This window comes from Myotis nattereri, assembly GCF_964212035.1.
Source record: "Myotis nattereri genome assembly, chromosome: 10".
NCBI lineage: Eukaryota > Metazoa > Chordata > Mammalia > Chiroptera > Vespertilionidae > Myotis > Myotis nattereri.
The window spans coordinates 40473807-40488039 of NC_138085.1; the positions used below are offsets into that span (position 1 = coordinate 40473807).

The 14233-nt window shown below is 39.0% G+C and overlaps 1 protein-coding gene across 1 annotated transcript in view; it reads left to right on the forward strand.

Annotated features, from left to right (window-relative positions):
- EXOC6B (exocyst complex component 6B) overlaps positions 1–14233 on the forward strand; it is a 530863-nt gene that overhangs the window by 66622 nt on the left and 450008 nt on the right. The window contains exons 2-3 of the mRNA XM_081101107.1: positions 7928–8093; positions 13420–13467. Coding sequence (XP_080957233.1) covers positions 7928–8093; positions 13420–13467 — 214 coding nt within the window. The remainder of the gene's footprint in view (positions 1–7927; positions 8094–13419; positions 13468–14233) is intronic.

Sequence of the window (14233 nt, forward strand, 5' to 3'; positions counted from 1 at the left end):
TCTTGCATGTATCTGTCCAATTTTCCCAACACCATTTATTGAAGAGACTGTCTTGGTTCCATTGTATGTTGTTGCCTCCTTTGTCAAATATTAATTGAGCATATTGGTTTGGGCTGATTTCTGGGCTCTCTATTCTATTCCATTGATCTATATGCTTGTTCTTGTGTCAGTACCAGGCAGTTTTCAGAACAGTGGCTTTGTAATACATCTTGATATCTGGTATTGAGATCCCACCTACTTTGTTCTTTCTCAGGATTGCTACAGCTATTCGGGGTCTTTTTTTATTCCAGATGAATTTTTGGAGAGTTCGTTCTAGATCTGTGAAGTATGCCATTGGTATTTTAATGGGAAGTGTGTTGAATTTATAGATTGCTTTGGGTAGTATGGACATTTTAATGATGTTGATTCTACCAATCCATGAACACGGTATGTTCTTCCATCTGTTTATGTCTTCCTCTATCTCTTTTTTCAATGTCCTGTAGTTTTCTGAGTAGAGGTCTTTTACTTCTTTAGTTAAGTTTATTCCTAGGTAGCTTAATTTTTTTGGTGCGATGGTAAATGGGATTGTTTTTATAATCTCTCTGAAAGTTCACTATTGGTGTATAGAAATGCCTCAGATTTCTTGGGGTTAATTTTGTATCCTGCTACATTGCCAAATTCATGTATTAAGTCTAGTAGCTTTTTGATGGAGTCTCTAGGGTTTTGTATGTATAATATGTCGTCTGCAAATAAGGATAGTTTTACTTCCTCTTTTCCAATTTGGATGCCTTTTATTTCTTCTTCTTGCCTAATTGCAATGGCTAATACTTCCAGTCCTGTGTTGAACAGGAGTGGTGAGAGTGGGCATCCCTGTCTTGTTCCTGTTCTTAGGGGAAATGGTGTTAGTTTTTGTCCACTGAGCATGATGTTGGCTGTGGGCCTGTCATATATGGCTTTTGTTATGTTGAGGTATGATCCTTCTACTACCGCCTTGCTGAGAGTTTTTATCAAAAATGGGTGTTGGATTTTGTCAAATGCTTTTTCTGCATCAATTAATATGACCATGTGGTTTTTTTCTTTCAATTTGCTTATGTGATGTATCACGTTTAGTGATTTGCGGATATTGTACCATCCTTGCATCCCTGGGATAAATCCTACTTGGTCATGGGGTATGATCTTTCTGATGTAATGCTGGATCCGATTTGCTAAGATTTTGTTGAGGATTTTGGCATCTATGTTCATGATTGGCCTGTAATTGGCCTGTAATTCTCTTTCATTGTGTTGTCTTTACCTGGTTTTGGTATTAGGGTGATGCTGGCTTCATAGAATGAGCTTGGAAGTGTTCCTTCCTCTTGAATTTTTTGTAGTAGTCTGAGGAGGATAGGTTTTAGTTCTTCCTTGAATGTTTGGTAAAACTCCCCTGTGAAGCCGTCTGGTCCTGGGCTTTTGTTTGCTGGAAGCTTTTTTATGACTGCTTCAATTTCTTCCATAGTTATTGGCCTATTGAGATTTTTAGATTCTTCCTGTTTGAGTTTTGGAATGCTGTATTTTTCTAGGAATTTTTCCATTTCCTCCAGGTTGTCTAGTTTGTTGGAGTAGAGCTGTCCATAGTATTTTTTAACAATCATTTGTATTTCTGTGGGGTCTGTTGTTATTTCGCTTCTATTGTTTCTGATTTTGTTTATTTGGGTCCTCTCTCTTTGCTTCTTGGTGAGTCTGGCTAGAGGTTTGTCAATCTTGTTTATCCTTTCAAAGAACCAGCTCTTGGTTTCATTGATTTTCTGTATTGTCTTTTTGTTCTCTGTGTCATTTATTTCTGCTCTAATCTTTATTATCTCCTTCCTTCTGCTCACTCTGGGGTTTTCTTGTTGCTCTCTTTCTAATTCTTTGAGTTGTAGAGTTAGATGATTTACTACCATTTTTTCTTGTTTTTTGAGATAGGCCTGTAGAGCTATAAACTTCCCTCTCAGGACTGCTTTCATTGTGTCCCATAGGTTTTGGATTGTTGTGTTTTCATTGTCATTAATTTCCAGGATGTTTTTAATTTCTTCTTTGATCTCATTGGTAACCCATTCAATATTTAATAACATGCTATTCAGCTTCCAAGTGTTTGAGTATTTTGGGTTTTTATTGTAGTTTAATTCTAATATTATCCCATCGTGATCTGAGAAGATGCTTGGTATGATTTCAATCTTCTTGAATTTGGGGAACTTTGTGACCCAATATGTGGTCTATTTTTGAATCTGTCCCATGAGCCTTTGAGTAGAATGTATATTCCGTGGCATTGGGGTGAAGTGTTCTGAAGACGTCAATTAAGTCCATCTGATCTAGTGAGTCATTTAGGATTGCTGTTTCTTTGCTGATTGTTTGTCTAGAGGATTTATCCAGTGATGTCAGTGGTGTATTAAAGTCCCCTACTATGATTGTATTGTTGTCGATCTCTCCTTTGATATCTTCCAGGAATTTTTTTTATGAATTTGGGTGCTCCTGCATTGGGTGCATATATGTTTACCAGGGTTATATCTTCTTGTTGTATTGATCCCTTTAGTATTATGAGGTGGCCTTCCTTATCTCTTGCTATGGCCTTCACTTTGAGGTCTATTTTGTCCGATATAAGTATTGCTACCCCAGCTTTCTTTTCCTTTCCATTTGCCTGAAAGATATTTTTTCATCCCTTCACTTTCAGTCTGTGTGAGTCCCTTCTAATGAGGTGGGTCTCTTGTAGACAGCAGATGTATGGGTCATGTTTTTTTATCCATTCAGCCACTCGATGTCTTTTGGTTGGAGCATTTAGTCCGTTTACGTTTAAAGTTATTATTGGAAGGTACTTGTTTGTAGCCATTTCTTTTTTCGTGTGGCTGTTTTCTTTCTGAGCTTTTTATTTCTTCTTTTTACACCAGTCCCTTTAGCATTTCTTGCATGGCTGGCTTGGTGGTGATAAACTCTCTTAGCCCCTTTTTTGTCTGTGAAGCTTCTTATTTCCCCTTCAATTTTGAATGATAGCCTTGCTGGATAGAGTATTCTTGGATTCAGTCCTTTGCTTTGCATCACTTTGTAAATTTCCGTCCATTCTTTTCTGGCCTGATGTGTTTCTGTTGAGAAATCATTTGATAATCTAATGGGAGATCCCTTGTATGCAACTTTCCGTCTCTCTCTTGCAGCCTGTAAGATTCTCTCTTTGTCCTGAACATTTGCCATGGTAATTATGATGTGTCTTGGTGTGGGTCTTTTTGGGTTCACCTTGTTTGGGACTCTCTGGGCTTGTGTGACTTTTTTATTCCCCACCTCAGGGAAGTTTTCTGATATTATTTCTTCGAATAGGTTTTCTAATCCTTGTTCATCTTTTTGTTATTCTGGCACCCCTATTATTCGTATGTTGTTTCGTTTCATGTTGTCCCAAAGCTCCCTTAGGCTCTCCTCTTGTCTTTTAATTTTTTTCTCCAATTGCAGTACAGTTTGGTTGTGTTTTGCTTCCTTGTCTTCTAATTCACTAATTCGGTCTTCTGCTTCTCCTAGTCTACTGTTGATACTTTCCATGGTGTTTTTTTATTGCAGCGATATCGCTCTTCTTTTCTTCTTGGGTCTTACTTAAGTTGTTGATTTTTCATCTGTTTCTTCTCGCTTCTTGCGTATGTTACTGATTTTTTCCTCCATCCGGTTTATGCACTCTAGGATCCTTATTCTGAATTCTTTTTCTGTCATGTTGCATGCCTCTGTACCACTTAGCTGCTTTTCTGGAGAGTCCTCCTTTTCTTTCCTTTGGGGGTTTCTTTGTCTACCCATGTTTGATCTCACTGACATATCTAGACGTTGAGTCATTCAGTGGTTGCTCCCTGGGTGGCAGTGGCTCCTTGGGGTGTGGTTGCTCTTCGGGTGGTTGTGGTAGCAGCTGCTCCTCAGTTGGCAGCAGGTCCTCTGGTGGGTGCTGTTCACAGCTGTGGTGGCTCTTTGGCTGGTGGGGGGAGGCTTCACGTACAGCTGCTGTTCCTCAGACAGAGGGTGTGGTGCTCAGGAGGCTGCTGTTTCTTGGATCTGCTGCATTGATTTAAAGGCACAAAATATAACACAACAAAGCATCATGTACCAGGCACTAAACACAAATATATTCACGCTATTCAGAACCCCACATAAAGGTGACCACCCGAATTAAGAGAATTAGGGGATAAGGAAGAAAGAAGAGAAAAAGATAAAAGAGAAAAAAAAGAAAAGAAAAGTAGGGGGGGGGGGAAAGGAGTGCAAAAATGAAATTGGGAAAAAGGAGGGGGGAAAAAAGAAAAAAAAAAGCTAGAGGAGAGACTGAAGTAGAAGAGGGGAAGAGACTATTTATATGAGGAGAAAACTCGAATAGAACCGCCACTTATCCCAGCAAATTCCAGCAACAGTTCCCTGGAGATGAATGCAAACTAGAAACAACCAATAATATCAAGAGAGGCAAGGGAAAACAGAAGCACAAAAGTAACCAGGGAGGAGGGGGAGCTGGAGGGAGGAGAAAAACCAGCAGAGAAAAAGAAAAAGAAAAAGACATAGCTTCACAAGCAGTCCTAAAACACACACACACACACACACACACACACACACACAGAGACACAAAAAAAACAAATAAACAACAACAACAAAACAATATACTCAACAATCAAGCAAACAGCAACAAAACAATAGAAAGATAACAGAAGAAGAAGAAAAAAATTTTGGATAGTGAAGAAAGATAAGGGATATGTATATAAGGATTTAGAGCAGTGGTTTGGAAATAGGATATATAAATAGGGTGAAATTTTGACAGGAGGTAAACAGAAGGAATAGGGAAAATCTAAAGCAGGAATAGGGTAAGAGAAACAGGACAACAAAAGGGGAAAAGTGAGGGAGAGGGTTTTAGCATAGAGGTAAAATTGAGGTAGGGAAAATTGATGCTAAAGGAACGATGAAAATAGAATGGAGAACACTAATCCCAAAATAAAATAAAGAGAAAATAAAATGGCACTTTAAAAAATGGTAAAATGGTAGCAGTAATAATACTGGTTAAAAATAAAAATGTAGTAATTAAAAGGGTAAAATCAGGTGATGGAAAAAAAAGAAAAAAAAATTGGTTTCTTAGTTAAAAGGTGAAAAAAGAAAAAAAAAATTTGCAGTAGTGAAGGTCCTTCGGTTCTTCTACTCGTCAGCCTGGCTTGCCTTAGTCCTATCCAGAGCTGGTTCTTTAATTGTTACCCTGCTCTGTGTTGTTGCTGGGATTGAAAATCCCTCTATTGGCCAGACCCTGTTAACTCCCAGGGACTGATCAGATCATTTTAATCCTTGATCTCCTTCAGGGTGGAATCTGGGTGTGTCTGTGCTCCTTGCCTGGGGGCTAGGTGGAGGAGTCCCACCCTCTGGAGAGAATAGCTGCCTGGGCCCGGGGGTGTCTCAGCACTCAATTCGCTGCCACCTCTCCCGGCCCCCCTTCTCTCCTCAGTCTCTCCCCAGATTCCACTCGTCCGCACCTTCTCCCTCTCTTCAGCACAGGTGAGTGTCTATATCCGAAATGTCTTATGAACAGGATTCAGTGAAAACAAACAAACGCCGGCTGCGGAAACGGGGAAGGCTGAGTTTCAGTAAGCTTTTCTCTTACCGGCACTGCATGGTCTGGTCAGCTCTTCACGCTGCCCCCTTTAGGCTCAGTCCTCTGTGATCACAGAACCCAGATCTCAAATCCCCTGGCGCCAGGAATCCCGAGGTTCTCCTTCCCTCCCCCTCCCCCCCTCATCAGGGGCTGTGCCTGTCCCAAGGGACGCGGCTGTCTGCCACGCAGTCTCCCTTTGACCCTCTGGGCTCAGAGGTCTGGAAAACTTTCCTGCCCAGATCCCTGGTTTTTTACCTTTCCAGGGGAGTTCTGCTCTTCCCGGCTGCAAACCGTCTCACCAGCTGAGTAATTTCGCCAATTCGGGGTGGGTGTTATTAGTTTCAGCTGCTTACTCCATTTGCTCCGGGACACGACCTGGGACGCGTCTGCCTATATCGCCGCCATCTTGTCGACTCCACTTTACTATTCTGAATGTTGAATTGTTGTTTTAACTGCTGTATGTACAGTGTGTGCACGCAGGTAGGGGGTGGGGTACATGAAGAATGGAGAATGGAAACTTTTAGCAAGCTATTGCATTGGTAAGTGTGGCAATGATGCAGATATGGACTGGGGTTTTAGTGGACATGATGGGATGTTTTGGATGTTGAGTTGTCAGGACTTTAATGGATTGGTATGGGGAGTGTGGGATGTATGATGGAAAAAGATGGATTAGGTGTGATTCCTAGATTTGTATTTTTGACTCGGGCAACTGGATAGTGCCATTATCTGTGATGGGTTGGGTGAGTGTGGGTGGGGGGACATTTGTGGAAGGAACAGCTTTGGGAGTGGAGATAGTTTGGTGATAGATGATTTTTTAAAACATATATTTTTATTGATTTTAGAGAAGAAGGGAGAGGAAGATAGAAACATCAATGATTAGAGAGAAACAATGTTTGGCTGACTCGTGCACACCCTCTACTGGGGATTGTGCCCACAACCTGGGCATGTACCTGACCGGAAATTGAATCACGACCTCCTGGTTCATAGGTTGACACTCAATCACTGAGCCACACTGGCCGGGCTAATTCCTCCCCCCCCCCCCCCCTGTGTTAAATTTGAGATGGCTTTTAAAATCCAATTGGAGTTGTTAAATTGTGGCCAAATACTTGCGTCTAATATTCAGGGAAGTGCACTGAGTTGTAGGTATAAAGTATGAGTAGGAAGTCACCACTATATGAATGGTATTTTAAAGCCATGGGATTAGATGGCACTGATTGGTGATAGAGGATAGAGAGAAGAGATTTTAGGAATATTTAGTAAAATAACAGAGAAGAAGTAGCCCATAAAGGAAATTGGGAAAGCATGTCAGTGAAAGGATAAAAACTGCATTAGTGTGTACCATTGAAGTCTAGAGAAAAAAGTGTCTCAAGAAGAAAAGTGTGTTAAACCTTAGCAAATGCTGCTATTAGATGGAGTAAGATTGAGAGTGAGGAAGTGGAAAGGAGTTTTGCTGGGAAGGGGAGCAGAGAAATAAGATGGTCCCTGGAGGGAACTGTGAATATAAAGACAGGTTTTGTAAAGTCATGTATATATATATATCCATAAGAATGATTTAGTAGAGTGGGATAAATACATGATGCAGGGGAGGGATAAAAGGGAATAATTGCAGGAGTCAAGTTCTTGAGACAACAAGGATTAACTAGTTAAGAGCTTGAAGTACTTTTCCATTACAGAAGGGTGGACAGAACAGGAGTTACAGATGCAGGTAAGTTGGTTGATTTTAGTGGGAGAAGAGGACTTTTTTTCTGGGGTCAGCAGCTGAGAGTGAGTGGTGGACATTTGAAGAGAGGAGAAAGCAAGGTTTTTACCGACAGTTATTTTGAAGTATACAAAGTGCCTTTTTTTGTTTTTTTGGTGGTGGTGGTGGTGGGAGATAAATTTAGTAGTATTACGTAGTGATGTTTATTAAGTGCCCAATTTATATTTGTAGTGATAGAGCCCACCTGAGCCTAGCCAGCACAGCTATGTGATTGTTCTCCAGCAGTGTCAGTTTCTTGGGTATAGTCATGGAGTATTTCAAGTTTTGTTTATCCAAAATTAAGTTTTTCTAGAATAATTTAATTGAGGAAGAAAAGTGCAAAGGACATGTAATTCAGTTCTTCATTTTATGATGAGAATTCTATGATGAATACTTTCAAACACTTAAATATTTCTGAATGAATAGGAAGCAGAATTTTGGATTTTCCTAAAAAATACTCATCTAGCATTGAAACAGTATTAATACAACTGGATTACTCTGTGGTTTATGTACTTTCATATCTAATTTCCAAATAAATTTGCTTCTAGGTTTGCAATTCTTTTTCTATTTCTTAGAGTAAGCCTGGTGTAATCTTCATGCCATTTTTTTTTAAGGTCTGTCTATGATGGTGAGGAACATGGACGATTCATGGAGAAGCTTGAAACTCGCATCCGCAATCATGACCGAGAAATTGAGAAAATGTGCAACTTTCACTACCAGGGTTTTGTGGACTCTATTACTGAACTGCTGAAAGTGAGAGGAGAAGCCCAAAAACTCAAAGTAAGAACACTCTAAGAGGGACTTTTTTTCTCTGTCCTTGCTGGGGTTTTGACTAGCATTAAAGGAATAGGGACTACATTATAGGTTACATATTTACTACAAATAGGATTTTTGTATAGTAAGAAAGGAATTTATACTGAAACATGGATAATTGCGATTATGGCTTTTAGCCAAAAAAGAAAAACGTTTTAAAGTTAAATTTATTTGGGATAACTACATGTGATGAGAACCAGTAATAGAATAAGTAATAGTTTCTTTAAAACAGAAATTCATGACATCTATTTACTTCTTTGTTAGATAAAAGTCATCCCTGTAGAATGATGGTATTGCAGGGCCTGGCTATAGAAGTTGGCAGCATGGCAACCTAAGCCAAAGGGGGAAAAAAATCAGTGATAGTTGTGGAGTGTCTTCTACCAAAGCGTGAATTCTTTCTTGATATGACAGATTTAAGTTCAGGAAGGAGGCTAGCCATGCTAGTTTGGTACCTGGCCTAGCAATTTCACTTCTCTTGGGAACTTGATAGTGAGTGTAAAATCATCTATAATAATAAAAGTGTAATATGCTAATTAGACCGGACGTTCTTCTGGGCGTCCTTCTGGATGAAGCCATGGCTGCTGCACCAAGGCAGAGGCAGCTGTCGCAGTGGCGGGAGCCGAGGCAGAGGCTCCTGGCCACTGTGGCAGCGCTAAGGATGTCCGACTGCCGGCTTAGGCCCGCTCACTACAGGGAGCAGGCCTAAGCCATCAGTCAGACATCCTCTGAGGGCTCCTGGACTGTGAGAGGGTGCAGGCCGGGCTGAGGGGACCCCCCCTCCCCCAAGTGCATGAATTTCGTGCACCAGGCCTCTAGTATAAAATAATACACTGGTAAGAAAAGCAAATAAACAGTTTTATTGAGGGGAAAGTGGACTATTAGATGTTTAAAATTATATTTTAAAGCTACAATGATTTAAAAGCCAATTTAACAGCAAAATCTGGCCTGAATGAATATGAAGCTATCAAACTTCTTACTCAACCACCCCAGCTTCACACCCTCACCTTAGTCTTTTTTTTTTTTTTTTTTTTTTTATGTTCCTGGAACACTTGTATTCCAAACTTCTCCCTTTGCTCTCTCTGCCCCTCATGCTGGGTGCCAGGATATTCTGTCTTCAGTTACTGAAATAGTCAAGTGTAGGCAGGTAGCAACAGAATATTGCCTATAATGCTCACCAACTGCTGATTGGTACTCATCTTTTCCTTCAAGTTGCAAATTCCTTTAAATCATTCAGGATGTCCTTAAGGAGAAACAAGAATTAGGGACTACCAGTTCAGGTTTTTTGGCTGCTTAGGCTCCACTCACTCATTCTAAGAATTGGGGGGATTACAGTTTAGCAGTATATCTTGGAGACTCTGTTCTAGGGGGATCCATTCAATTAGGGTTAAGAACCTATGAAATTTAGAGGTTCTTGAATTCTAGAAAAGAGTTTAGAAAATGGAAAAGGTTAAGCATTTACTGTTCAATACTATTTTAACATAACAATGATAAGAAACTAGTCTATAGGAAGCCTGCTATTTCTTTTGATTCACAGCATGTGTGTGTGTCTGTATGTGTGTATTTGTGTATTATGAATCTTGAGAAGTTGCATCCTAGAGGGGCAGTATAGTTACTTTTCATTGTTATGTTAAAACTAGAGGCCTGGTGCACGAATTCATGCACGGGTGGGGTCCGGCCTGCCCACCCTGATTGGCCAATTGGGCCAGACCAACCAGGGGGAGGGGTTGCGAGTGGTTGGCCGGTTGAGGGGACAATTTGCATATTAGCCTCTTATTATATAGGATAGTATTGAAATAGTAATTTCTTATCAGAAGCATTGTTAGGCTATTATGGATACGTTTTAGTATCTGGTTTGCATGAAATCAGTTAGTGGGCCGTGATCAATATTCTTTTTTTTTAAAAATATATTTTATTGATTTTTTACATAGAGGAAGGGAGAGGGATAGAGACTTAGAAACATCGATGAGAGAGAAACATCGATCAGCTGCCTCCTGCACACCCCCTGCTGGGGATTTGCCCGCAACCAAGGTACATGCCCTTGACCGGAATTGAACCTGGGACCCTTGAGTCCACAGGCCGATGCTCTATCCACTGAGCCAAACCGGTCAGGGCTCTTAACAAGAATTGATATGAAATAGGCTAGACTAGACTAGAAAATAAAGTGTATTACATGCAGTAAAGGTAAACAAAGCTTCTTGAAAATTTTGCTTCAGTTGTGTGTGTGTGTGTGTGTGTGTGTGTGTATTCTCTATACTTGTGTACTGGGCTGCAGTATAAAATGTATTTCCTGTAATGAGTTTAAGGAAAAAAAACCTCAGAAATGTTGTCTTTATATGGTAAACAAGGTTTTGTAGCAGAGTCAATGATACTGTTTAGTAATATTTATGGAAGGCTGAATTTTATGAGATGTCCAATTTAGGGTAAAAAATAATCGAATTATTCTAGAATACTTGCTCTAAAGGGATAACACTGCCATTCAGGGCATCTTACCCCATTTTTATTTACATTGCTTGAAAGCTTTTTTTTGCACTGAGTTAATATTTATCCTATTTTCTAGTAACATCCATTTATTGGTTTGAGTACTAAGCACTATTTTTAGGCTAACACCTTTTTTTCTGATGGGTTTTGAGATGTTTGAAGGACAGTTGCTGTCCAGGTATGGAGTATAGTGTATAGTGCCCAGGTTTAGCATATAGTGTCTCCAAGAGAATATTTCCCCCTCTTTGTGAGACAGGCTAAGTCTCTCCTAGAAAAGTTTGGAATTTCAATCAGTTGCCCCTCAAACTCTGTACCTAATTAGTGCCAGGTATCGCTTTCTCCAGCAGAGATTTTCTTGACCCTAATGCATATACAGTTAAGCCCCTGAATGATCAATTGTGAGACCTTACACTCATTATAATAGTAAAAATACACCCCCCTGGGTGGGGATTTAACATGCCAATGAGACATGTTACTGTGAAAGTGCCAAAGAGTCTCCGCCCCTACCTACTTAGATGCCATACTTACACATCATCTTTCCTGTCTCCACTTCTTTAAAACTGTTCTCTGGCTTTTGTTTAGGGAGCAGCATTTCTCTTTCTCCCTTTAAATGTTGCTTCCCTGGGTGCTTGAGCTATATATAATGAGCCCTACTTATGTGGTGAACTCTCTAGATTTCTGTGTTGGGAGTTTCCAAGAACCCAGGTTGGTTAAATGGTAGAAATCTCCTCTTTCATGTAGGATACCTGGGTTTGATTCTGGCCAGTGCACTAGGCCCTGGTCTCTGGTGATCTTTCATTTCTATCCTGGGAGAATGAAAGAATCCTGGGCACTGGTAACATTTCAGCTAAAAATTCCTCTTTCTATTTTTCATGTGGGTAGCTTTGACTCCTTCTTCAAACATTATCACGGCTAATCATGCTTCAGTTTGCTAATGACTTTCCTAAAACATGGCATCTGAATGTAATTCTCATAGTGTGATTTTAAAGACTTACCGTCTCATTTATTGCAGGCCAAATCCAGCTTGCCTCCTATTTTTGTAATTAAAGTTATTGGAATATAGCAGTGCCCATTCACTTATGTTTTTGGCTGCATTCTTGATACAGTGGCAGAGCAGAGTTATTGCAACAGAGACTATCTACCTGCCCCTTTAGAAGAACAATTTGCTGACCCCTGTTTTAGACAACATGTTTATTAATGTAGTCTTAGAGTATTTGGATGGCTATATCCCACTCTCTCTTTTTTAAAATTTAAATTTTTATTGTTTAAAGTATTACGTATGTCTCCTTTTCTCCCCCTTGACCTCTCCCCGGCCATTCCCACCTGCTAGCACCTGCCCTCACCCCCCTCCTGTCTGTGTCCATGGGTTATGCTTACATGCATGCATACAAGTCCTTTGGTTGATCTCTTACCCCTTCTCCCTCACCCCCCCACAACATCACATTCTTAATTCATGTTGAACTCACAGGTCAATAAAGTGTTTCTCATGTGGTGCTATTAAATAAATAATCAAGAGGGAATTTGAGGATTTCTTGCGTCTGTTTTATACTTTATAAGGACTTTCTGGAGGAGGTCAGAGTTCATTTTGTCTTTGAAAGGGGGTGCATATTATAATCTGCTCTGAAAATGATAGTCCAGGTATAGTTTAGGGCAATGTTTTCAAAAGTCCGTTACTGAAAAACTAGTTTCTTGATATGATCCTCAATAAAAGGGTGTTATGCTAAATAACTTTGGAAAAGACTCTGTATGATTTTCCCTTCTTGGGCATTCACAGTGCATGTACTAAATTAAAGGCTCCAAGAAATCCTCAGTAAACTCATCTGTTCAGTGGTATTTCCCATACATATTGTGTATGTATGTGTGTTTGTGTATGTATGTGTGTTTGTGCATGTGTGCACCTCTGTGTGCAAATATAGAGTACCCAATAACTAACATTTCTTGGTGTTTCTAAGGAACATAATAGGAAATGCTGGGTTAAGGGAATGCCTTAAAAGTATAAGTAGTGGCAGTTACTGGTAGAAGGGTAGAGAGCCTTTGTCAAAGAAAGCTTTAGAAGTTAATATTGCTCATGTTTTGATAATGTCTGAGATGGTGAGGAAATTACTATTCTATGTATTTATATATTTTTATATCACTTGAGTCTTCAAAAGTAGATATCCCCAAAAGTGGTTCCAATTCCTTTAAATTATGAACTCTAGATAATTTTAAGGCTTGTTCACATAGGTTTGACTATCTGATGGAGAGATTAATTTAGGAAAATGGGAATATGGAAGCATTATGGGCTGTCAACAATTAATGATACAAAAAAAATTAAATTAAAGTATTTTTTAAAGTTAGGATAATAAATAGGTTAAATTTGGCCTGAGTTAAAAAGTTCAATTTAACTTCCAGGAACACATTAGTGAAGTGAGGAATATCTATGATAAAATTAGTTATTTTTGCACAAAGTAGAGATGGTAAGATTTTGTGTGGGTTATTTTTTCTACTTCCTTTTTCTTTTCTTTTCAAAATTTAAGTACGATTTTTAGTTGTTACAGTATTGTTTGGAATATTCAAAATGGAACATACCTCTTAGTAAATTTTTCTTTTCTTTTCTTTTTTTAAAATTTTTCTTTTCATTGTTGAAGAGGCCATGCGACATTTAGTAGAAAAGTTGATATGATTTCAACCAAGAGGATGCCATTAAGCCCAAATGTGTTGGAATACCGAAGCTACCTGAATATTTATTCTCAGTCTTTTCATTGTAAATTTTGATCTTATCTAACTGTTGCCTAAATGTTTGTTTTTATGAGTTTAAATTGTCTTCTCTCCACAGAATCAAGTGACGGACACTAATAGAAAACTACAACATGAGGGAAAGGAAGTAAGGCCAGTTTACCTTTTGAAAAAAACCTTTTCTGTTTTCTGTCATTCTCTTTTAATGATTATGTTCTTGACTTAGTGGCTTGTAAGACTATAAGCAGTGTATTGGAGGCATTTGGATACTATTGTTGCTGCTCCTAATGTTTATCTGAATTAAATGAATGCAGCCACTAGAAAGCGTAATGAGAGAGGATGTAGCCTTTCTTAGTTGTGTTTTCAAATCACTTGGGTAGTCATCATAAGAACAGTGCTGTTCCCTCTGGCTGGAGTGCTCTTTTCCCAATATTTATTCACTTCACACCTTTCTGTTTTGTAATGAGGCATTTTCTAGCCACCTTATTTGAAATTGCAGTTTCACTCTCAACCCCAGTATTCTTTTTACCTTTCTTGCTTTATTTTTCTCCATTACATCTATCATGCTCTGATGTTTTATATTTTTATTTATATATTTGTGTGTTTTTTTTTCTTTTGGCCTATCTTCTTTTATTAGAAATTAAACTCCGTGAGGTCAGGAATTTTTGTTTGTTTTTATATACTGCTATATCCCCTCTACCTGTCTAGTGACTGGAACTAAGTGGATGCTCCATAAACACTTGTTAAAAAGATTCAATTAATATACTCATCAATTAAATCATCACAGTTTACAACATTATTCTATATCCATTTTCTCACTTGATCTTCATGACAGACTTATGACAAAGTCAGGACAGTTGTTATCACTATTTTATTGATGAGGAAGTGAAAACATGATTTGCTAAATTTATATA